This window comes from Cetorhinus maximus, chromosome 5, assembly GCF_964194155.1.
Source record: "Cetorhinus maximus chromosome 5, sCetMax3.hap1.1, whole genome shotgun sequence".
NCBI classification, from domain to species: domain Eukaryota; kingdom Metazoa; phylum Chordata; class Chondrichthyes; order Lamniformes; family Cetorhinidae; genus Cetorhinus; species Cetorhinus maximus.
In genome coordinates this window covers 77,504,643-77,531,463 of record NC_135883.1, presented here as the reverse complement: position 1 = coordinate 77,531,463, position 26,821 = coordinate 77,504,643, and the positions used below count along the sequence as shown (strand labels likewise).

At 41.8% G+C, this 26,821-nt stretch overlaps 1 protein-coding gene across 2 annotated transcripts in view; it reads right to left on the bottom strand.

The window, feature by feature from the left end:
• tnfrsf21 (tumor necrosis factor receptor superfamily, member 21) overlaps positions 1 to 26,821 on the bottom strand; it is a 105,378-nt gene that overhangs the window by 40,996 nt on the left and 37,561 nt on the right. The window contains exons 1-2 of one of the 2 annotated variants that reach the window (XM_078542078.1): positions 13,927 to 14,026; positions 9,814 to 10,079 (exon numbers count right to left, since the gene is read on the bottom strand). In XM_078542078.1, coding sequence (XP_078398204.1) covers positions 9,814 to 10,079; positions 13,927 to 14,023 — 363 coding nt within the window. In that variant the 5' untranslated portion in view covers positions 14,024 to 14,026. Of the gene's footprint in view, positions 1 to 9,813; positions 10,080 to 13,926; positions 14,027 to 26,821 lie in introns of those variants that run through there. The other variant, XM_078542077.1, reaches the window with a different exon arrangement.

Sequence of the window (26,821 nt, the reverse complement as noted above, 5' to 3'; positions counted from 1 at the left end):
AGAACAAAACATCAATAAAGCAAACAAACAGTCTTCACTGGCAGTCCCTTGATGGTGACCTTCCAATTATACTGGCAATTGATCATCTGGTATTATGGGACCTGCACACCTAGCAGAACAGTGAGGATGTCTGTTTGCTGCAGATGTACATTTTATTAATTACTACAGAGGTATATCTGGCATATTTTCAGGGAAGCCTGCAAACTATTCCTTCTGCCAACTGATCCCAAATTGGTGTTGAGACATTAATCAAAAAGCAGAATATCGTGGGTGCCGGAAACCTAAAGTTAAAACAAAGTGCTAGAAAAAGCTCAGCAGGTCTGGCAGCATCTGTATAGAGAGAGAAAGAGTTAACCCTTTAGGCTAATGGCCTTTCATCAGAAGTGAGAAAAGTTAGAGATGTAATAGGTTTGAAGCAAGGGTTAGGTGAGGTAAGGAGCAAAGGAAGGTCTCTGATAGGGTAGAAGAAGGGGAGATTGATTAACAGAAAAGTTAGTCTTTCAGGACCAAAGGGAATGGCGATCAGGCAAGAAAAGAATCAAAGAAACAAAAGATGTGAACAGGTGCACTGCTGACTGAAAAGAAAACAAGTAGAGAAAAACAAATAAAATTGGGGTCAAGGTTTATGGTCTGAAATTGTTGAACTCAGTGTCAAGTCCAGAAGGCTTTAAAGTGTCTAATTGAGCTTACGTTGAGCTTCACTGGAACAGTGCAGCAGGCCGAGGACAGAAATGTCAGCCTGAGGGCAAGGTGGAGAGTTAAAAGGACAGGCCACCGGAAGTTTGGGGTTATGCTTGCATACAGAACAGAGGCTTTCCGTAAAGGGGCCACCTAATCTGCGTTTAGTCTCCCCAGTATAGAGGATATCACATTGTGAGAAGTGAATACAGCAGACTAGATTGTAAGACCACTTAAATCACTGCTTCACCCGGAAGGATCATTAGGAGCCTTGGACGGTGAGAATAAAGGAGCTAAAAGGGCAGGTGTTACCTCACCTGTGTTTGCATCGAAAGGCGCTGTGGGAAGGGGACAGGGTATTGGGGGTGACTGAAGAATGGGCCAGGGTTTCCCTTCAGAATGCTGAAAGCAGAGAGGAGGAGAAGATATGTTTGATGGTGGAAATGGCAGATAATGACCTCTTGAATACAGAAAATCATGTATTTTTTAATTCTTCCACAGAATGTGGGTGTTGCTGACTAGGCATTTGCCCATCTCTAATTGCCCTTGTGTGCTCAATTGGAGGAAAAACTGCTCATTTCCTCCTTTCTGAATTTATTATAATACCTATCAATGACAGAACTTGGTTCCGCCCTAATGTCCAGTTCCTTTGCTGTCTCCATGTCTGAATCCTGCCTCTTGACAAATTGGGATTTCTGTGCAAGAAGTTTAATTTTAAATGCACAGATTAAACTAGAAAAGCAATGAAGTAGAGCAAGCTTACTCTGGGAAATCGTACAGTTCATCAACTGTACTTGGATTTCTAAAAACAATAAAAGATAAATGTACGGCAAAAATATCAAGTCACTGGCAAACTTCATCGCAAAAAGAAAATGTATGTATAAAGCAGCTCTCATAAGCCTAAATTCAATTATTAAAAATAGTAGAATAGTGGTTTGAATGAGTTTTTGAATTTATTCAACATTCAGTCCCACAAATTACATTGCTAATAGACCAGTGAATGGAATGGCAATTATTTTGAGTGCAAATACGTTGACTGGGAGAAAAGGCAGATTTTGAAAGCTACCTTCACCCAGTAATTCATTTATAATTTCCAGTTTCACTCATCTCAAATTTCCTGTGGGTGTGCATTTCATTAACTTTGTCAATAGTACAGTATGTGCTACTTTCATTAGGATACTTTGGTTCCAAAAGGGAAAAACACTTGTGAAAAAAATTCTAATGACATGTTATGGTAAACAAGTATGCTTTCTTGAGAAGCAAATGTACATTCTTAATGAAAATATATTCAAATATTAGTATTCATAAAACCCATCTACTCCAAGCAATCACTAGTCCTCTTGTTAGAGATGAAAACATTTCAAACAATTGTGAATTAATCAGATGATCCTTGCATTAGTCACTTGCATTCATGATGGCTTATGAGATAGCACTTTATTATAAGTTTGGTAGTTTTCATTCTTTGAACATTATTCAGAGGCCACATAAAAGATCAAAGAAAAAAGGTAGCTAGCAAATTCAATGAGTTAGTATTATGCATATCTGAGTTATTATTAGAATTACTATTCTTGCTGATTTGTCCAATATTCATATATAACTAGAGTAAAAAGTAGCACAGTAATTGATAGTGGGACCTGATTTAATTGTTCAAGTCGGCTTAGAGCACTTCATCGCTGAACAGCTTATTGACCTGAAATATCAAAGATAAATATCTCCTGTTCCATATTGGCCTACCTTTTCTGTATCCATTGAATCCTTAGCAAAATCCTACAGTCCAAAGGGGAGCCTATTTACTTTTGGAGATGGTAACATGGATGGCAATGGATAGGCTGTGATTTCAGATGCCACTGGTGTTTTAGCTTTCAAGGTGAATGTGTTTTCCAACATTTACATCATACTTTAACTTTCCCAAAAGGATCCCATTAATTGCAGAAATTTGGACAAAGGCTGCTGGAAACACTTAACTTGTCAATCTGATACAACAGAATGGCTCTGTCTCACCTTCTAATCTGTGTCAAGGGCATTCATGATGGACCGGCTGTTTGGACAATGTCATCAGCATCAATGTGGATCCAGAGCCAACGGCCACTGATTATTGCACTCTAACTACACTTAGCTTGTTGATTTGTTTATGTGTTTTACTTAGTGAACTGATTAAAAAAAAGCCATTGTGTATATCAAGAAACTTCTGCAAACTAAGATTTTTTGTCATTATGCAAAGCTACAAGAAATTAAATACATCACACATACCAGGAAACCTGTAATAGGTGATGATCCTTCATTAGACTGTATGTAAATTATTCAGGTTTATAGATTAAAAAATAAACTTCCAATTTTTGACATGGCAAAAACATTTGGTACAGTCTTATAATTTCTATATTACTGCATTTAACAACTCGTCGAAGCAGGATGATGATGATGATGATGATGTGATAGAATATCAGAATTCAGAAGAATTGTGGTCATGTTTCAAAAGCTCTGCTAGCTCCTTTGATATAACAAATCTCAAAACAAAAATCATCTAAATTACAAATGTACAATTCACAATGGAGAACATACGTGCCAAATACCATGGTACATAAAACAATCATCTTCAATATTGGTTTCACATACAATTTCAAAGAACTGTTTTACACATCAAAAGCTATTGAAGGTAAACTGGTAATCTGATGGGGGATGCAAATCAATTTGAATTTTGGGCTAGAAAACACATTTTTATGTAATGAAAGAAATGCAAATTGAGGAACATCAAAGCTGTTGCTGCATGGAACACACAGAGCTATGTAGTTCCAAACAAGGTTGAAACCATTGAAATGAAGGAGGGGGAAGGAGAAATTCACTGTGGATATAACAAGAAAGGTCCAAGCTGCTTCTAATAGCTAGCAGTTCAGCAAATAACAGAACGAACAATGATATAACAGACTCAAGTTACAAATTTTAACAGGAATCTAACATACCAATTATATTTCTTTATCGAAGAGATGGTGGCATGGTGGTAATATTACTGGACTAGTAATCCGGAGGCCCAGGCTAATGTTCTGGGGCATGGGTTCAAATCTCACCATGAAAGCTGGAGGAATTTAAATTTAATTAATAAATCAGGAATTGAAAACTAGTCTGCAATGATGACCATTGGCGAATATCATAAAAATTCATCTGGTTCACAAATGCCTAAAGGAAACCTGTTGTCCTTTCTGGCTTACATGTGACTCCAAGACCAACCAGCAATGTGTTTGACTCTTAAATATCCTCATAAATGGTCTAGCAAGCCACTCAGTTGTATCCAACTGCTACAAGGTCTAAAAAGGAATGAAACTGAACAGACCACCCGGCATCAACCTAGGCACTGGAAACAACAATGGCACACTTAGCACCGTCGACCCTCATTAACATTTGGGAGCTTGTTCCAAAATTGGGAGAGCTGTCCCACAGACTAGTCAAGCAACAGCCTGACACAGTCACCCTCACAGAATCATAACTTACAGACAATGCCCCAGACACCACCATCACCACACCACTGAGGTGGCAGCTCAGGGAGTCCTCAACATTGCCTCCAGGCCCATGTCTCATGGCATCCGATCAAATGTGGACAAGGATCTGTTGATTGCCATCATTACTGCCCCCAACATCAGCTGATGAATCAATGAGGGACTTTAATGTCCATCAAAAAGAGTGGCTCAGTAGCACCGCTCCAGACCAAGCTGGCCGAGTACTAAAGGATATAGCTGCTAGACTGGGTCTGCAGCAGATGGTGAGGGAACCAAAAAGAGGGAGAAGCCTACTTGACCTCACTAATCTACTTGTCGCAGATGCACCTATGAGGATTGACCACCACACAGTCTTTGTGGAAAAGAAGTTCTGTTCTGACGTTGAGGATATCCTCCACCATGTTGTGTAACACTACCACCATGGTAAACGGGATAGGTTTCAAACAGATCTAGCAACTTAATACTGGGCATCCGTGAGGTGCTGTGGGATGTCAGCAGCAGCAGAATTGTACTCAACCACCATCTGTAACCTCATAGCCCAGCATATCTCCCATCCTACCGTTACCCTCAAGCCAGGGGATTAAACCTGGTCCAATGAGGAGTGCATGAGGGCATGTCAGGAGCAGAACTAGGCATGCCAAAAAAATGAGGTGTCAACCTGATGAAGCTATAACATAGGACTACCTACATGCCAAACAGTGGTAGCAGCATGCAACAGACAGAGCTAAGCAATCCCACAACCACTGGATCATATCTAAGCTCTGCATTCCTGCCACATCCAGTCGTTTAATTGTCTACCACCATTCACAACTCACTGGAGGAGGAGGTGGCTCCACAAACATCCCTATCCTCAATGATGGGAGAGCCCAGCACATCAGTGCAAACGACAAAGCTGAAGCATTTGCAATCATGTTCAGCCAGAAGTGCCAAGTAGATAATCCATCTCGGCCTCCTCCCAAGGTCACCAGTATCACAGATGCCAGTCAATTCGATTCACTTCACATGATATCAAGAAATGTCTAAAGGCATTCGATACTGAAAAGGCAATGGGCCATGACAATATTCTAGCAATTTTACAGCAGACTTGTCCTCCAGAACTAGCCATGCCCCTAGCCAAGCTGTTCCTGTACAGTTACAACACTGACATCTACCCAGCAATGTGGAAAATTGCCCAGGTATGTCTTGTCCACAAAAAGCAGGACCAATCCAACCCAGCCAATTACCACCCCATCAAACTACTCGGTCATCAGAAAAGTGATGGAAGAGGCAGTCGACAGTGTTATCAAGTGGCACTTACTCAGCAATAGCCTGTTCACTGACACTCAGTTTGGGTTCCACCAGGGTCACTCAGCTCCTGACGTCATTACAGCCTTGGTCCAAACATGGTGAAGACAGCTGAATTCAAAACACGAGGAGAGAGTTACTGCCCTCGGCATCAAGGCAGCAATTAACTAAATGTGACACCAAGGGGCCCCGAGTAAAATTGAAGTCAATGAGAATCAGGGGGAAAATTCTCCTCTAGTCGGATGTCATACCTAGCACAAAGGGAGTTGCAGTTGCTGGAAGTCAATCATCTTAGTCCCAGGACATTGCTGCAGGAATTCCTCAGAGTAGTGTCCTAGGTCAAACCATCTTCAGCTACTTCATCAAGGACCTTCCTTCCATCATAAGGCCAGAAAGTGGGGGTGTTCGCTGATGATTGCATAATGTTCAACACCATTAGCAACTCCTCAGATACTGAAGCAGCCTGTATCCATATGCAGCAAGACCTGGACAATATCCAGGCTTGGGCTGATGAGTTGCAAGTAACATTCGCCCCACACAAACGTGCCAGGCAATGACCATCTCCAAAAGAGAATCTAACCATCTCCCCTTGACATTCAATAATATTACCATCACTGAATCTCACACTAACAACACCCTAGGGGGGTTACCACTGACCATAAACTGAACTGGACTAGCCATATAAATACTATGGCTACAAGAGCAGGTCAGAGGCTAGGGATTCTGCAGCAAGTAACTCATCTCCTGACTCCCCAAAGCCTGTCCACCATCTGCATGGCACAAGGTCAGGAGTGTGATGGAATACTCCCCACTTGCCTGGCGCTCCAACAACACAAGAAGCTTATCATCATCCAGGGCAAAGCAGCCCACTTGATAGGCACCACATTCACCACCTTCAACATTCATCACTCCACCACTGACACACAATGGTAGCAATGTGCACCACCCACAAGATGCTCTACTGCAATGCATCGAAGGCTTTTACAGCACCTTCCAAACCCATGACCTCTGCCACCTAGAGGGATAAGGGCATCAGTTGCATAAACACCACCACCTGCAAGTTTCCGCCCAAACTGCAAACCAACCTGACTTGGAACTTCACTATCAATGGGTCAAAATCCTGGAATTCTCTCCTTAACAGCACTGTGGGTATACCTACACCACATGGACTGCAGCAGTTCAAGTTGGCAGTCAAGAGCAATTAGGGATGGGCAATGAATACTGGTCTAACCATCTCCCCATGACATTCAATGGCATTACCATCACGGAATTCCCTCACTATCAACATCCTAGGAGTTATCACTGACCCGAAATTGATCAATGTATGAGGCCTAGGACACCACATTCCATGGAAGAATAAGAATATAAATGTTTCCAAATGCCTTACTTTGAAGAGCAACCAAAGCGTGACAGTCAGCACAAGAACTAAATGTGTGAATATTTATGAGGAGCAATACATATCCTTTTCTGCAGGAAAATTGCTATAGTTCAGCAGTAAACTGTTGATAACAGTCCAAAAACGTGCTTACTTTCTAACTCAACTATTCACATTATTCCACTTAATCTTATACTTTTTTACATGAGAGTTCTGAACCTCAAAATTGTAAGCAGAATTTTGGTTACTTTTGATGGCAAGGATCAGCAGATAGTGATTCACAAGAAATTCCAGGAAGCAAGTCATGTAAAATTAGTACCTTATCCTTCTTTTTACATTGATACACTGGGATAAAAGTGCGTCTAGCAAAGATGAAACTGGCCTAGCTGGGTGAGTCCTAATGTTCTACTTGAGCATATTGAACAGGACTTAGCCATGAGATTAGTAGATTCAAAGTTTGCCATTAGTAACATGAATCTTGAACAAATTTAACAGTTCACTTTGATCAGGAACTTAAGCAATATACTGCTTCGAACATAAATCTCAGTAAGGCCATGCCTGTTGGCCCCCATCTGAAGTACTCTGTGCAATTTCTGCTTTATCATTGCCCAAAGAATAACACGTGAAAAAGTTCAGAAGAGGAAAGGTGAGCAGACAGATTAGATATAACAAATTCACACAAAGGCTATTGGAAGTTTGGAATGGAGACCAAAGAGAAAAAAATCAAGGTAGACAGCACAAATAAATTTGACAAGGAGTATAAAAGGCATTTGAAGATGAAATAAATTCAGGCAAGGGAAGAAAATAGATAACTTGTGTATGTATAAACATCTTTTACGACCTCATGAATTCCCAAAGCACCTCACAGTCAATGAAGTATTTTTGAAGTGCCGTCTCGCTTGTAATGTGGGGAATTTCAGCTGCCAATTTGGACACCACAAAGTTTCACCAGATAATGAGTCTGAAGGATATTGGTTGGGGGATAAATGCTGACCAGGGCATTCAGAAGATTCTAACTTTGCAGAACTGTGAGACTTACTGAACACCTCCCTCAAAAGAGCACAGACATCACAGGTTGAATCTTCCTGTAAAATAAGATTCTATAATTGCTTTACTTTTCAAATAATACTATGGGGGCTTTCATGTTCATCAGGAATGACAATGCAGGCTCCCATCTAATGTCTCATCTGAAAGATGGTCGTGTATTCTATTTTTTGAACTTGAGCTTGTTAACAATGGCCTTTTCCTATACTATAAAGCAATCACAAGTCAGACATACATCTTCAAACCTCACCACCAATTCCATTCTTCCTTCTGGTAACTGTCTGAGGCTGAAGATGGCTCACAGCTTTGCTGTTGTACTTGATCCAGAGTTGAGCTCCTAAGCATATATTTGCTTCATCACCAAGACTGCCTACTTCCACCTCCATAAAGTTGCCCGATTACATCCCTGTCTCAGATCAACTGCTACTGAAACCCTCACAACCCATTGTTATCTCTAGGCTGTTCTAATGCTCTCTTGGCCATTCTGCCAAATCCCACCAAGTCCTGTTCACCCATCACCCTTGTGCTTGCTGAGGGCTCCTAGTCCAGCAACATATAATATTATAATCCTCGTTTTCAAATCCCTGCCACACATCACCTTACTTCTGCAACCTTGCCCAGCACTACAATTCTTCATGATCTGCGCACCTCTAATTCTGGCCTCTTGCACATCCCTGATTTAAATCACTGTCACTGATGGCCATGCCTTCAGCTACCTAGACCCTGAAGCTCTGGATTTACCTCCCTAATCCTCTTCACATCTCCATCCTTCTCTAAAATGCTCTTTGAAACATGCCTTTTTGACCAAGTTTTTGGTCATCTGTCCTAATATCTCCTTATGTGGTTTGGTTATCTTGGTATCACATTTTGTTTGATTGCGCTCCTTTGCAGCACTTCAGGATGTTTTACTATGTTAAAATCACTACATTAATACAAGTTGCTATTTTGTTTACTTATCAATGAGAATGCTTGCTGACTCCAATCCTATCCTTCATATTGGAGGGCTCAAACTGCAAAGACAATATAGTAGGTAGTCATCACAGACAAATATTGAATATCTCTTCTCTCCCAGCATAATGGTACCATATAGATGATATGGGAAAGGTAAAAACCTTTACCAACTTGTTCTTTTTCCAATCTAGAACATTGTGATAGACAGCAAAATAAAGTACAGTTGCTTCAGCTGTGACACACAATAAATTGTGCAGATGTTGTTTCACATGTCTTCCAAAATCTTACAAGCAGGTCTTTTACCCAAACATTCCAGTTTTCATACTTTATTGCAGAAACATGTCCCAGAGCAGTTAATAAACATTCACTCGGTTGAAAGCCAAAATGACAACTAAAAGCCGAAGCTTACGCAACATTTTTTTTTTAAAAAAAGGACATTTTAAATTCAGTACACAGACATGCAGCAAATTCAAATGAGGATAGGATTTGGCTCAGTCATCCTCAAATTATCTCAATGTATTCATGCAAAACAAGGAAAGCTAGCAGCACCTGTGGAACTATAACACAAATATACAGAGAAACAGAGGGTGGGGACGAAACAAATTCAAGGCCAACAAGTCCATTACTTTGATCTGAATCATGCTATCACAGTTTTCCTTATACCCCATCCGCCCCCCCCACCCCCCCGCCACCCCGCCAAACCCACCTCCCTCTCTCCCTTGAAAGGCATCTCGTTACCTCACAACAATCTGTTTCACTGTTGTTTCCTGCCAGAAGTCCATAATTTTAACATTTTATGCAAGGCAACTCAGTCTGGCTTACTTCTTACTCCCAAATTTCTAAAAAGCTTCTTGGCTAAAGCTCGGCAAATTCACTTCAAAATAAAAAAAACTTGCCTTTGGAAAGTTTCACCTGATCACATACTTAACATGTCTCTGCAGAGTTTAAATTATTACTCGATTGGCAACTTAAAGTTGCTGAGTGGGCACATACCTGGGAGGTATCTTCCATTAGTCCCCTGATGTTTTCCACCACGTCATTGCGCTTGTAGCGGCGAAGAGCACTAATGAGTTTTGCCAGGTTGGCTTCAGGATCTCGAATTGTCCAGTGTTGTAAGGCTGCATACGCTCGTTCATGATCTCCTGAATATCCATTGGAGAAAGCTGCTACTTCTCGTTCAGCTGCATTGGCGAGAAACTGATATATGTCCTTCCACTGGCTACCGATCTGAGCTGCCACAAGTTTCAGAATATCGACACCTAATTCAAAGAATGTGAACTAGTTAGTAATAGCTTCTAATATTAGCTCAATGCGCCCTTATTGATGTATTTGATAATTCTTTCATTATGTGCAACTAAGCTTAAACTCTAACAGACAAAAAAAAATTGGCAGTCACATAAACCTCTTTGCAGTAATCTTAATACATGACATATGTAGAAACCCATCAGCTTAATGAGTTTCTAATATAAATTAAGAAATCCATATAGGTAGTTTTGTCTGAAAAAAAATGAGACAAGTCGAAGACTTGCCAACCAATCAGCACTGTCTTCACATGCAGTATAAATTGTTGTTTTCCACCTACATTGGTATTCTTGCGAAATGCCCTGAATAGTGCAAGACAAAAAAGCTTCGACATGTCTCTTCTTTCAATAATACTCAAGTTCTGTGCTACCAAATGACTATAGGTCATTTTAATTTACTTGATTTCATATGAAGTGTACTCTCTCACTCTGTAGATAAATCTCAAGGTCATAGAAAGCTGAAATGCATGTCAACAAAACACAAGCCTCAAGTTCAGCTATGAGTCCAACTGGAAATTAACCAATTAATACCATGCAAATTACTGGCATAGAACACCAACTATCAGCTATGACAAAACTACTAACAGGATCATATCGGACAAAGTGGGATGAATTCCAATCTCATTGATAACTCTACCATTCCCAGTCCTATTAAAGAATCAGGCTGAACAATGAAACTCAACAGTGCTTTGGTATATTGCAGACCTGCACAGTTATCAGATTACTCAAACTGCCACAAGAGTTTACTCTTCAATTTTTCCTCATTATGATTACTACCTTCAGCCCAAACAGAACTGAATTATCGCACCCCTCTTTATCCTCCACTTCCAGCAAGGGGATATTCATTGGTGAATAGACAACTGCCAAGTATGAATTTGAGCTCTCATAGGTGGAAAGACTGAGAACTCTTCATGAACAGAATGGTGATCAGGACCACTCACCACAAAAGTGCACATATATTGCCACCAGCGTCCTCACAATATTCAATAAACAGTAGCTTCATTAGTTGGAGGTGCAAAGTTTGCTGCCCTTCAATCTTTATGTGGCTCGTCATTCACTTGTTTCTGATTACGCTTGGGATTTTTTTCAGCTTACGACACAACATGAATGCAAGTTTTTTTAAGGAGTACATCATATTGGCAGCTGAGAAGCAGCATGTAAAGATGATTACAATGTGGAATAGTTCATGCTGAGATGAGTACTCAAAACTCCTGACTTTGCATTAGATTCATTAATTACTAAGTGAAATGACAAAGTGGATTAGTGGCCAATTTCTCTGCTGGAGCTATTAAACTTTTACTTCTAAGTTTTTTAAAAATTTATTTTGGGAGATGCTTGGGATCTATGTTATTTTGTGACCATTTCAAATAATTGCTAGAATGCTTCACCATATATTTGGATAACAAAATACCTGTCACAAAGGAATTTGTCATAAGGTACTCTTGGACAATAAATGCTAGCCTAGTCAGCGATGCCCAAATCTCAAATGAATGAACAAAAATAAAAGTGCATCTAATCGTTTTCTAAAAAAGGTCACCTTATCATTTACAAACAGCAACTCCAGCTTGCATTTATATAGCATCTTTAACATAGTAAAATGACCCAAGACACCCAAGAGTGTTAGCAAACAAAATCTGACACAGAGCCACATAAGGCAATACTTGGACAAACAATCAAAAGGTTTGGTCAAAGAGGTAGGTTTTAAGGGGCATCTTAGAAGAGAGAGGGAGAGGGAGGTTTTAAGGAGGGTATTCTGGTACTTATAGCCTAGGCTTTGAAGCTACTGCTACTAATAGTGGAACTATTCAAAATTGGAAATGCACAAAAGACCAGAATTAGAGGAGTGCAGAGGTCCCAAAGGGTTGTAGGGATATTGAGCCAATATAGGTTCAATATGGGTGATGGGTCAACAGAACTTGGTGCGAGTTGGGATACAGGTAACAGAAATCAGGATTAAAGTTTATGGAGGACTTAAAATAGGGTTTGTTCAGGAAATCAATGGAATAGCCAAGTTTATCCAGTACTGGGATCAAGAGAGGTGGTGGCGAGGTAGAACTGGTTATCATTAGTGTACACATGGAAGCTGACGTTGTAGTTTTGGATAATGTCACCAAGGGGCAGCATGTAGATAAGAAACAGGGGGAAGCCTTGCGTATGGGGAGGGAAGGGGAAGTGCACCAGAGGTATTGGTGCTGGAGCAGGAAGAGGAACTATTGCTGACTGTATGGGCAGAAATGGAACAGGGCAACTGCAGTCCCACCCAGCAAAAAACTGGAGGAGCTGTCTTAGAGTAAGATCTTTTGGGCAACCATGTAAAAGACCCAAGGCAACCCAAGAAGAATGAGGAGGGGTAGTTTATTGCCATCACATTCAAACTAGGCTCCATTTGTAATGTTGGTACATAATGTTGCAATGCTGTCGCAGAGCGGAAAACTGATTGGAGAGTTCAAATATGATGTTGCAGGGAAGATGAGCAGAAATTCAGGAAGCAACAACGCTTCCAAGGACTTTGGAGAGGAAAGTGGGATGGGAGATAATTTGCAAGCACAGATTGGGAGGAGGATGGTAGATTTGAAGGTTAGGGAGACAGCACCTGAGGAGAGGGAGCTGTTCACAACATGTGCTAACATGAGAGCCAGGAAAGGAAGTTGGATGGCCAGCAGCTTAACCAGAATGAGGTCAAGGGAGCAGGTGGTGGGTCTCATGGACAAGTTGAACCTGGAAAACAATTTGATGAAACCAGATCAATAAGTTCCTGGATACATTTATGCATCTGTCTCAATTTTAAGGTATTATTAGTCAGGCAACCTCATCTCTATGTACATTTGTGCAAAGAGGATCCTATAATACCCAAAATAAGTTATCAGGAACCACTTTATACAATTAAATGCTTAAACCCAGACAAAAAGGTGTTAACTTTGATTTTTAAAAATTGTTTACCATCCTAGTACTTCATATGATTGTTCATTTACACGCACTATTGACCAGTAGCTAAATACATAGCTGTTGCCAAGAGACGGAACTACAGTGTCCAATTAAACCATCAGTCACCTTCCTTTTATTCCCTCAAGCCATCCAATCATATCAGCTGCTACAAATTTTACTAGATGGCCAGCGGAAACTCTGGTTTCTTTGAATTTCAGAAGACAGCGTCTGTTATTCAAGTTTCAAGGCAGCCAACTTGCATAATGCTCTTGTTGCTAGGCTATATAAAATGAAAACAATTTACATGCTACATCACAGGACTGGAGCTTCTCGGCAACTGAAGAAATTTAGTTTTGATTTTAGTCACATCCCCTGTACATCTAAATGACTTGGCGATGTTTTTACTGTTATAGTTTTTCTGGGGGAAAAAGTTGGTATAATTTGTTGCAAGAAAGGAAAATGAATATCCAGAGATACATATAATAACAAAGATGAGCACAGAAGACTTTCTTGAAAAGGCACTATAATAAAAATTCTGAAGATTTGAGAGAAGAGTAAATATTAATAATTTAATATTCTAATTATTGGACAGATTATTGCTTGCAATGCACACTTTATTTGGAGAAACACCAATTGCTTATATCCAGAAGAGTCAAAAACACAAAGAACAAATTAAGAGATGTCAAATATCATGAACTTTAAAGCAATTTTAACGATGTCGTGTGCCAAAAGGCAGGTGCAGTCCACATCATTTACCTCTGTTACATTTTGCAGTAATTAAGCCACTGCTGCAGTACTCCATAACCCAACATATCTTTCCTGTCCTGGGCAGAGATTTTAACAGCAGTAATTCACCTGTATTGGCCATTTTTCCACTTACTCAGGAGGGATTTCTTTGCACTGGAACTTCTTAGCAACTGGAGAAATTTGTTTTCAATTTTAGTCACATCCCCTTTAAGTCTAAATAACTCAGTCATGTTTTTGCTGTCAATGTTTTCTGGTAAAAGTGTATATGGTTTGTTGCATGAACGATCAATGAATAACCACCCTCTATCTCAATCAGTGCAAATTCCATTTAAATCCACAGAAGCCATTTATTTGTAATTGCTGGTCTGCTCCAGCTAATGGATTAAGTGCTCTTACTTCCTGCAGTTTATAAATGAACAGCAGCAAAAGTGATCCTGATGGGGATAAAAGAAAGAAAATGCAACTGCTGGAATAGACAAATAGATTCATCACTATCTGGAAAGTGAATGATTCATGTGAAAACAAACATCAACCTATTATACTTTCATCAACTGCTGTTTCACCTGTTGCCTATTTCTGCAGTTATGTTAATTTTGTTTTTAAATCTTCACTGTTTATCTTTCGTAGACTGCCAACATTCTCTGCACAAAGTTTGCCCTGGTGCTTAAATGTCGACATGCCAATGGCCAGCTAGATTTACTTTGTTTCACAGGATGAATCAGTCAGTTAATTTTTAATTAATGGCAAATGCGTGTGGCATCTATGAAAAGCAGTTTGTTGGGCATTAGGTGTGCTGGTAAACTCTACATTACAAAGTGTGGTATGTGCATTTACTGGTTCCTCCGTCAGCAATCGCTTCAAAACCTCAATCTTACAAATGAAGGATGGATACAATGACGAGACTGAATGTTGACACCCAGATAATGTCCATTGCTTACTCATGTAGACAACAAAAAGATTGTGTTCAGATCAAGCAAAGTGAAACCTTGCTCAGTTGACCCAAACGCAACTTAATCCTGTTTCTTCATGCAACTCTGAGGAATGTGAGAGCAGTTCAGACTTCAATTTGTTAGAAGTTTGCTTTACTCTGGGAAATTCCAAAACTTGTTTGCAGAACCTTGAATTACTCCTTCAGATTCAGTCTAACTGAACATTTTACCCTTTTAAGTTCAATAACTATCTGTACCAAGCAGTTCAGAAATAAATTGACATATACAAATACATGGGATACATAATTTTTGAAGTATTTGTTTAATTATTTCATGGAATATAAGTATTGCTGTCCAGGCCAGCACTTATTGCCCATGCATAATTGCCCTTGAGAAGGTGGTGGCGAGCTGCCTCCTTGAACCGCTGCAGTCCATGTGGTGTCCGAATACCCACAGTGCTGTTCAGGAAGGAGCTGCAGGATTTTGACTCAACAGTGAACGAACAGCAAAATAGTTCAGGATGGCCTGGAGCTTGGTGGCGAACTTCGTGTGGCACCCCCATTCAGCTGCTACTTTTGGCCTTCCAGATGGTCGAAGTCACAGGTTTGGGAGGTACAGTCAAAGGAGGCTTGGCAAGTTGCTGCAGTGCATCTTGTACATGGTGCACACTTTTGTCACTGTTCATCAGTGGTGGAGGGAGTAAGTATTTAAGTTGGTGGATGGGGCGCCAATCAAGTGGACTGCTTTGGCGTGGAGCTCGAGTGTTATGGAGCTGCACTCAACCAGGCAAGCCATGAGTATTCCATCACACTTCTGACTTGCGTCTTTGCAGAGTCAGGAGGTAAGTTACTCACTGCTGCATTTCCAGCCTCTGATCAGCTCTTGTAGCCACAGCATTTATATGGCTGGTCCAATTAAGTTTCTGGTCAATGGTAACACCCCCCCAGGATGTTGATGGTGTGGGTTTCAGCAACAGTAATGCCATTAATGTCAAGGGGCGATGGTCAGATTCCCTCTTGTCAGAGATGGTCATTGCCTGACACTTGTGTGGCACTAATGTTACTTGCTGGTCATCAGCCCCCAAGTCTGAATATTGTCCAGGTCTTGCTGCATGCAAGCACGGATTGCTTCAGTATCTGAGCTATTGTGAATGGCACTGAATACTGTGCAATCATGAATAAACATCCCCACTTCTAACCCTATGATGGAGGGAAGATGAAGCATTTGAAGATGGTTGAGCCTCGGAAACTAATCTGAGGAACATCTGCAGTGATGTCTTAGGCAACTGAGATGATTGTTCTCCAACAACCACAACCATCTTCCTTTGTGTGGGTATGACTTCAACCAGCGGAGAGTATCCCCTCAGATTCCCACTGACTCCAGTTTTGCTAGGGCTTGATGCCACACTTGGTTACCTTGATGTCAAGGGCAGTCACTGTCATCTCACATTTTGAATTCAGCTCTTTTATCTATGTTTTGGACCAAGGCTGTAATGAGGTCAGGAGCTGACAGCCCCTAGCCAACTTCAAACTGAGCATCACTAAGCAAGTTATTGCTGTGTAGGTAATAAATTGCACGGGTGATTATTTAACTTATTTAATAATCTGAAACAATGCACAAGTACCTTAGATAATAAAGAAGCAAAGTATTGCAGATGCTGGAAATCTGAAATGAAAACAGAAAATGCAGGAAATACTCAGCAGCTCTGGCAGCATCTATGGAGAGAAAAACAGATCATATTTCAGGCTGATGAAGTTTTGTCACAACTTTCTGCTGAAACTTCATCGACTTGAAACGTTATTGTTCTTTCTCTCTCTACAGATTTCCAGACATGCTGAGAGTTTCCAGCATTTGTTGTTTTTATTACCTTATTATCTTAGGCGGCTGAAACTCGGTAATATACAAAAGTTCCAGCAAGAAAATTAGTTATGGCCCATTTTCTGGTGCACGGGTCACAGTTCACGACCTGATCACACCTCTGAAAGGCAGTCCGTCCCTCTTAAAATGAGGCTGCATTGAATGACAGGCAGCTGCTGAACACTATTGATACAATTCTAAACAATGAAAATGGAATATCAGGTCAGAGGGCTACAGGGTCAAAGATATGCCACTGGAGGCTTAGTGCTGGATAGGCAGGAGATGACAGGCCATGTTGCCAAGGGTGAGAGGGGAGGCCCTCCAACGACGGCCCTCAGAAGGGGGGGTCAATCCCCAGAGTCTGGCCCCCAAGGACCGGCAGCAGTGCCACAAGTATTTTAATGATCTCATGCAGGTGGTAAAGGTCAGTGAATGCATCTGCACATGACATCTCATACCCACTGCTCCACCAGCACTCTGGCACTCAGGGCCCACACCTAATATCCAGATACTCCACCTCACTCTCACATATGTTTCAATGATTTCAGCCTCACTTCCACCTCTCGCTGCATCCACATATCTCCAGCTATTCAGACATGGTAGGCAAGCACCCAAAAACAGCATCCCACAATTACTGACATTCTGCCTTCTCACTTGCGGGACCAGTTGGCCCACAATAGAAGGGAACAGGGCAGAATTAGTTGGGAAACAAGGACACCTAAATCTCCTGAAGAGGAGACAGTTATCATCATAGGGCTGGTTGTGACAGAGCACATGGTATCCAATGTCACCGAGAACATGGAGGATGAGAGTATATTCCTGCCCTAAGCGCCTTCTCACCTCTCATCCGTACCTCATTCCAGTCTCTGCCATAATGAGCAAGCTGTAGATTATGTGACCATGGACCTCTTGCTTTCCACCCCTTCCCCTCCTTTCAGATCTTCTACTTTCAGGCACTCACTATCACCTGCCCAGTAACAGCACAGACAGGAGGAAGAGAGAGCACGCAAGACTGTGGTGCTGATGACGATGTAGCATCTCTTGATCTGACACACTCAGCCACCAGCTCAGATACTGGTGATGCAGAAAGATACTTGAGGTTAGTACAGAATTTGGATCTGTATGTGGCGAGTCACTGAGCATGAGTTGGCTGCAGCCAGGTAGAAAAAGGATAGTTCATGTGCCAGCTCCTTGGAGGGCAAGGTCACGGATGAGTTCTGCTACCGACAGCTCATATCAATGAGGCAGTTTACAGAATAACACAGATGAGGATGCACATCGAGATGCTGGGTGCATTGGTTGCCTGGCCAGAAAGCATCCTGTCACTGTCAAGGAGCTCGAGGAGTCCAGCCCCAACTTGGCAGAGTGCATAGTGCAGATTTTGCTCTCTGCGCAACTTCTGCTCCATCTCCCTGTCATGCTGCAGACCCCAAGGAACTGCCACTGCTGACCCTGTACCTATTGGGCAAATCACCAAATCCTCTGCCCTCCCGGTGAGGGTGCAGTAACATTTTAACAAATCCAGGGACACACCACAATACTTGCAAAAACACTCAGTGCTTCCAGATACTTTTCCATAGTGCCTTACCTGCCAGTTGGGTGCCTGGCCTTTCAAATAACCTTAAGAGTGGAACCCTCTTGCAGATTTACGAATATTCTTTGGTGAATTACAAGCAACTACATTGAAATGACATGCATAGTTGAAGTTTGTAAATCATGCATCAAATCAATGGTACAGCTGATCTAGCCAGTTGGGTTACTTCCAGCACATGCACATCATGCCCTTCCCAGCATGGGGCACTGTGCAGGCAAAACCACTATGCACCCCATTCAATGGGCTCAACTCCAGTGGCACTATGGATCTGAAGTTCAAGCCTAAGGAGTTTAAACAGGTCTTGGGATTGCTCTGTGCAAAACTGATAATCGCACACAGGACCATAGAAAAGTGCAGGACAGGAAAAACTATTCAGTTATCTGGCTAGCCCCATCATATTCTTGGATAAAGATCTGCAACACTTGCAGAAAATGCATAATGTTGGTAAATGCACTTCCCAGGATTATATTAGGTATGATTCCTGGTCTCCTGGTCTAATTAGCAATCATAAACATGCAGACTTGAGCAAAGACCTGAAATATAGTCCCAGCACTACCCATCATTATAACATTGAACATGAAGAGTGGAAATTTAGGCCTACTGTAGAAGCCAAGGAGAGAAAATCTCAAAATAAGAAATGCTAACATTACATTGATTTTCTTTTACTGTATTGGTTTGGTACAATAGACAACTGAATTATTAAAAACAAAAGATTAAAGCACCAGAGCAATTCAGACAGTTACAAAATTCCTAGCTACTGAGTCAACATCAGCAGTGCATGCGTAGAGTAGATGTAATAACAAATAACATGTCTCCAAAGACATTGTCAGCATCACTAAGCATTTGTACTTGTGAAACAGTAGTTGATGGAAAATGAGCAAAAGAATCCACAGGAACAGAAGTAGGCCATTTAGCTCCTCGAACCTGTTCCTACCATTCAATGAAATGATGATTAATCTAAATCCATACTTACAGCTTTGCCTTGTAACCCTTAATATCTTTGGGCGATAAAAATTTATATGAACATACGAATTAGAAGCAGGAATAGGCCACTCACCCCCTCCGCCATTCACTAAGATCATGGCTGATCTAGTTTTAACCTCCACACCACATTCCTGCCTACCCCTAATAACCTTTCACCCCCTTGCTTATCAAAAATCTATCTAGCCCTGCTTGAAAGATATTCAAAGACTCTGCCTCAGCCACCTTTTGAGGAAGAGAATTCCAAAGACTCACTACCCTCAGAAAAAAAAAATCCTCATCTCAGTCTTAAATGGGCGACCCCTTATTTTTAAAACAGTGACCCCCTAATTCTCGATTCTCCCACAAGAGGATATATCCTTTCCACATCCACCCCATCAAGTCCCCTCAGGATTTCATACATTTCAAACAAGTCGCTTCTGATTCTTCTAAACTCCAGCAAATACAAGTCTAGTCTGTCCAACCTTTCCTCAAGAAAATCCACCCATTCCAGGTATTAATCTAGTAAATCTTCTCTGAACTGCTTCCAAGCAGTTACACCTTTCCTTAAATAAGACCACCAATAGTGTTCACAATACTCCAGATGTGGTCTCACCAATGCCCTGTATAACTGAAGCATAACCTCCCTACTCTTGTACTCAATTCCGCTCGCAATAAGCTATAACATGCTATTAGCTTTGTTCATTACTTGCTGCACCTGCATACTAATCTTTTGCAATCCATGCACTAGAACACCCAGATCCCTCTGCATCCCAGAGCACTGAAATCTCTCACCATTCAGGTATGCTTCTTTTTTTTATTCATCCTGCCAAAAAGGAAAACCTCACATTTTCCAACTTTATACTGCATTTGCCACTCACCTAACCTGTCTATATCCTTTTGTCGCCTATGTCTTCTCCACAACTTATTTTCCTACCTATCTTTGTGTCGTCAGCAAATTTAGCAACCATACCATCAGTCCCTTCATTCAAATCATTTATAATTTGTAAGGAGCTGAGGCCCCAGCACTGATCCCTGTGGCACACTGCTCGTCACATCCTGCTAACCAGAAAATGACCCATTTATGCTTACTGTTTCCTATTAGCTAGCCAATCTTCTATCCATGCCAACATGTTACCCCCTACACCATGACCTTTTATTTTCTTCAATAACCTTTGATGTGGCACCTTATCAAATGCCTTCTGAAAATCTAAGTACAGTACATCCACCAACATTGTATTAACAATTTTGATTATTTTCTGTCCCCATTCATGACATCTTACCAATCTACGAAACTGTCACCCAAGTCTCTTTGGGCCTCCACGGTTTCTAGCTTTTAACCATTTAGAAAGTACCCTGTTCTATCCCTTTAGATGCAAAGTGGGTGACCTCACATTTGCTTACATTGGAATCCATTTGTCAGTTTTACCCACTCACTAAATCCATCAGTAACTGATTCAAAAACAAAAAATGCTGGAAAATCTCAGGTCTGACAGCATCTGACAGTGTTAACGTTTCGAGTCCATATGACTCTTTTGCAGAGCTGACCCAATATTTGTTTCCTTGGGATTTCCAGCTTCTCTCTCAACTAAAAATAGTTACAAAGTAATTATTTATCACATTTGCCATTTCCTTATTTTCACTGACAATCTCATTCCTAGTTCTTAAAGGGCCACGTTGTTCTTGACCACTCCTTTTCCTAATGTAAATTATGAAAACGGTGTTGATTTTGACATCCCTTGCAAATTTCTTTCCACACTCCCCTTGCACATCATATTACCTTCTGTTGTCACTAGCCTCGTTAGTTGTCTGAGACTCATTTTTTGGGCAATTAGAGCTCTTGCAAACCAAACTGTTTTTTTTAATCAATTTAACTTCTTTTTGAACACCTCCCACTGATCTTTTTTGTCATTGTATCCATTAACAGGCTGGTCCAGTGAGTTTCACTGAGCGCTTTTGTCTCAAAGTTGATTTGTAATCAGAGTTTATCTTTCACTTTGACTGTTGAGGTTCAATTGGCTTCTTTACCTTCTTTGGAAATTTTAATTCTCAGACTACTTCACAACAACTTCAGCAAGATCAGGTTTCAGCCTAAGTGATAGAAACAAGCACTGATAGCTTCCTCACATGATTGCTGGCTACTCCTGTAGAATACCTGGCAGAATTACCCAAGAAACTGGGATTACTTTAACCTAGGTTCATTTCAAAAACTGAGTAAAACTTTTATGAACCTGAACTTATTCCAGGTAACTATATATAAAATAGCAGCCCCACCCTCCAGCCAAAAAATGTTAACATTGAACTCAAACAAAACGTTCTCCATACCTCCTCCCCATAACCACTTTCAGAAAAGGGAGGATTAATAACAAGTCTTCAAACGCCTGAGACATGTTTGACTCCTATTCCAGCAACTTTAGAACAAAGGAAAGTAAGACCCTGTCTGCATACCTTTGTTAATGCCTTTATTTAAGCTTATGACACGAGTTTTAGACTCAAGCTTCTCACCCTCAATTTGAATGTGAAATCCTATCATGTTATGAGCACTCTTCCCTAGAAGGTCCTTTACGATGAGATCATCAATTAATCCTGTCTCATTATACATTGGCAGGTCTAAAATAGCCCCATACTTGGTTCAACAATATATGGTTCTAGGAAACAGTCCCAAACACACACTATAAACTCGTCCTCCAGGCTACTTTTGCAAATTTGATTTGTCCAATCCCGGAGAAGATTAAAATCACCTACCATTATTGCACCACTATTACAAGCCTCCATTATTTCTTTATGTTTTCTCATTCAGTTCCCAGCCATAGTCATTTTGCAACACATCTCTGTAACAGCTCTCATACTAGGCCCATTTACTTCTATTTGTGTCATCAATTTATTTATCTGGATGCATGCAGAATTCATAACAAAGATAAAGAGCCTTTCATTCCACCTTTTAACTATTTCTCCCATCTTGGCTCTATTTGCTGGTGTATTTTTAAGTATGTGCATTCTGCATTTTCCTGCCACACTCTAGTATCATTACACATTGTCCAGGTCAAAGCAGCCCACTTGATTAGCAATCCATCCACCACCTTAAACATTCACTCCCTCCACCACGGTGGCAACAGAGTGCACCATCAACAAGGTGCACTGCCGCATCTCATCAAGGCTCCTTCAACAGCACCTTTCAAACCTGCAACCTATGTCAGGAGGGAAGCATGGGAACACCACAACCTGGAAGTTCCCCTCCAAGCCACATACCATCCTGACTTGGAAATATATCGCTGTTCCTTCACTGTCACTAGGTCAAAATCCTGGCACTCCCTTCCTAACAGCACTGTGGATCAGTGGTCAGGGACAGGGGGCTGTGACTGCAAGTAAGGAAGGTAACGGGACCCAGAGAGCAGAATTGCAGGAGTGTGAGCCTCTGCAATTGTCCAAAAGATTTGAGGTTCACTCAGCTTGTTTGGAGGAGAGAGGGGAAGCTGCAGAGTGGATGAGCAAACTGACCACGACACCATGGTACAGGAAGCCATCCTAGCTGGGGGAGCAAAAAGGAATGTAGTGGTAGTATGGGACAGTATAGTAAGGGGTTTAACTCAGTTCTCTGTAGCAAAAAGCAAGTGTCCAGGCGGCTTTGTTGCCTGCCCAGTGCCAGGGCTCGGGACATATGCTCAGGGCTGAAAAAGAACTTGCAGTGGTTGGGGGAGGATCCAGTGCTCGTGGTCCACATAGGTACCAACGACATAGGCAGGACATGAAAAGAGGCTCTGCACAGTCATTATGACGAGCTAGGCACTAAATTAAGAAGCAGAACTTCAAGGTAATAATTTCTGGTTTATTACCTGAGCCACATGCAAATTGGCATAGGACAATTAAGATTAGGGAAATGAATGCATGGCTCAAAGGCTGGTGTGGGAGAGGTGGGTTCCGGTTTGTCGGGCACCGGCATCAGTATTGGGGAAAGTGAGATCTGAACCATTGGGATGGTCCACACCTGAACCATGCTGGGGCTGGCGTCCTCATGAACCATCTAACTAGGGAAGAAGAGAAGGCTTTAAACTGAATAGTTGGGGCAAGGGATCAAATTTCAAAAGGTGTGGCAAATCAAAGGGTAGAAACAAGGTAAGAGAGACAGGTATTAAGATGGGAAAATTATAAACAGACTACAAATCTACAGAGTATAAATCTAAAAGTAAATCAGCAGAGAAGGCTAGATGCTACAAAAATAATAAAAGGACAAAACTGAAGGCTCTGTATCTAAACACACATAGCATTCAAAACAAAACAAATGAACTGACAGTGCAAATAGAAATAAATAAGAACGATACGAGGAGAACGCGAGAGGAGTCGGGAGTTGAAGAGGGGCGCGAGAGGGGTCGGGAGTTGAAGAGGGGCACGAGAGGGGTCGGGAGCTGAAGAGGGGCACGAGAGGGGTCCGGAGTTGAAGAGGGGCTGGGAGAGCAGGGGTGACTGAGGGAGTTCGGTGAGGAGGGAACGAGGTGATCCTTTGAGTACCGTGAGTAAGGCCGGGTTAGCATTTACTGCTTTTATTGCTTATAGTTTTTAAGGTCTTATTTTGTGGTTCATCGTTTGTAGGGGCTATATTCTGTAACAACTAGGAGCAGGGAAGAAGGGCCTGAGAGTAATTGATATGAAGTATCTTCCAAATGCTTTAATTTAATTTAAAGGGGTAAGTCATGGCAGGAGAGCTCAAAGCCGTGGTGTGCTCCTCGTGCTCTATGTGGGAAGCCGGGCACATTTCCAGTGCCCGGGTCCAGCATGTGTGCAGGAAGTGTCTCCAGCTGCAGCTCCTGGAAGCCCGGGTTTTGGAGCTGGAGCAGCGGCTGGGGACACAGTGGAGCATCCGCAAGGCGGAGAGTATCGTGAATAGCACGAATAGAGAGGTGGTCACACCGCAGGCTAAGAGTCCACAGGCAGGAAGGGAATGGGTGGCCACCAGGCAAAGCAAGAGGACTCGGCAGACAGTGCAGGAATCTCCTGTGGCTATTCCCCTGCAAAACAGATATACCACTTTGGATACTGTTGGGGGGAATGGCCTCTCAGGAGAAAGCAGCAACAGCCAAATTCATTGACCACGGTTGGCTCTGCTGCACAGGGGAGGAGTAAAAAGTGTAGGAATGCAATAGTTATAGGGGATTCAATTCTAAGGGGAATAGATAGGCGTTTCTGTGGCCGCAAATGAGACTCCAGGATGGTATGTTGCCTCCCTGGTGCTAGGGTCAAGGATGTCTCACAGCGGCTATAGGACATTCTGAAGAGGGAGGGTGAACAGCCAGTGGTTGTGTTACACATTGGTACAAATGACCTAGGTAATAAAAGGATGAGGTCCTAAAAGCAGAATATAGGGAGTTAGGAAGTAAGTTGAAAAGTAGGACCTCAAAAGTAGTGATCTCAGGATTACTACCAGTGCCACGTGTCAGTCAGAGTAGAAATAGCAGGATATATCAGATGAATATGTGACTGAACAGATGGTGCGAAGGGGGGCATTTCAGATTCTTGGGGCATTAGGACCAGTACAAACTGGACGGGTTACACTTGGGCAGGACCGGGACTGATGGCCTCGAGGGAACAATTGATAGAGTGGTTGGGGAGGGTTTAAACTAAAATGGCAGGGAGATGGGAACCTATACAAGGAGTCAGAGGAAGGGGAATCAAAGACAAGAACAAAAGACAGAAAGCGGAATAAGAAAAGTGATAGAGAAATCAAGGGCAAGAATCAAACAGGGCCTCAGTGAAAAATAGTGGGAACGGGACAAGTAATGTTAAAAAGACAAGCCTTAAGGCTTTGTGCCATAACGCGAGGAGCATTCGCAATAAAGTGGAAGAATTAACCGCACAAATAGATGTAAACAGGTATGATATAGTCGGGATTACGGAGACATGGCTGCAGGGTGACCAGGGATGGGAACTGAACATCCAGGGTATTCAGTATTTAGGAAGGACAGACAAAAAAGGAAAAGGCGGTGGAGTTGCATTGCTGGTTAAAGAGGAAAATAGTGAGGGAAGATATTAGCTCCGACTATGTGGAATCTGTATGGGTAGAGCTGAGAAACACTAAGGGGCAAAAAATGTTAGTGGGTGTTGTATATCGACCCCCAAACTGTAGTGGTGATGTTGGGAATGGCATTAAACAGGAAATTAGAGACGCATGTAATAAAGGAACATCTGTAATTATGGGTGACTTTAATACGCATATAGATTGGGCAAATCAAATTAGTAACAATACCGTAGGGGAGGAATTCCTGGAGTGTATACGGGATCTTTTTCTGGACTAATACATTGAGGAACCAACAAGAGAACAAGCTCGACTCAGTATTGTGTAATGAGAAAGGGATACCTGGCAATCTAATTGTGCGAGGCCCCTTGTGGATGAGCAACCATAATATGATAGAATTCTTCATCAAGATGGAGAGTGACGTAGCTGATTCTGAGACTTGGGTCCTGAATCTTAATAAAGGAAACTACAATGATATGAGGTTTGAGTTGGCTATGATGGGTTGGGAAACGTTACTTAAAGGGATGACGGTGGATAGGCAATAGCAAACATTCAAAGAGCGCATGGGTGAACTGCAACAATTGTTTGTTCCTGTCGGGCGCAAAAGTAAAACAGGAAATGTGGCCAAACCACGGCTTACAAGGGAAATTAGAGATAGTATTCGATGCAAGGAAGAGGCATACAAATTGGCCAGAAAAAACAACAGACCTGAGGATTGGGAGCAGTATAGAATTCAGCAAAAGAGGGCCAATGGATTGATTAAGAAGGGGAAAATAGAGTACGAGAGTAAGCTTGCAGGGAACATAAAAACTGACAGTAGTAGTTTCGATAGGTATGTGAAGAGAAAAAGATTGGTGAGGTTAAATATAGGTCCCTTACAGTCAGAAACAGGGGAATTTATAATGGGGAACAGAGAATTGGCTGATTAACTAAATGCATACTTTGGTTCTGTCTTCATAAAGGAGGACACAAATAACATACCAGAAATGTTGGGGAACACAGGGTTTAGTGAGAGGGAGGAACTGAAAGAAATCAGTGTTAGTAGGGAAATGGTGTTGGGGAAATTGATGGGATTGAAGACCGATAAATCCCTGGGGCCTGATAATCTACATCCCAGAGTACTTAAGGAAGTAGCCCTAGAAATAGTGGATGCATTGGTGGTCATCTTCCGAGATTCTATAGACTCTAGGACAGTTCCTACAGATTGGAGCGTAGCTAATGTAACCCCACTATTTAAAAAGGGAGGCAGAGAGAAAACAGGGAATTATAGACCAGTCAGCCTGACATCGGTAGTGGGGAAAATTCTAGAGTCCATTATAAAACATTTAAAAGCTGAGCACATGGAAAACAGCGGCAGAATCAGACAGAGTCAGCATGGATTTATGAAAGGAAAACCATGCTCGACAAATCTACCGGAATTTTTCGAGGATGTAATTAGTAGGGTTGATGAGGGGGAGCCAGTGGATGTGGTTTATTTGGACTTTCAGAAGGCTTCCGACAAGGTCCCACATAAGAGATTGGCATGTAAAATTAAAGCGCATGGGATTGGGGGTAGTGTATTGAAATGGATGGAAAACTGGTTTGCTGACAGGAAACAAAGAGTAGGCATAAACGGGTCTTTTTCTGAATGGCAGGCAGTGACTAGTTAGGTGTCTGTCTGCAAGCATGACCCAGACCTCCC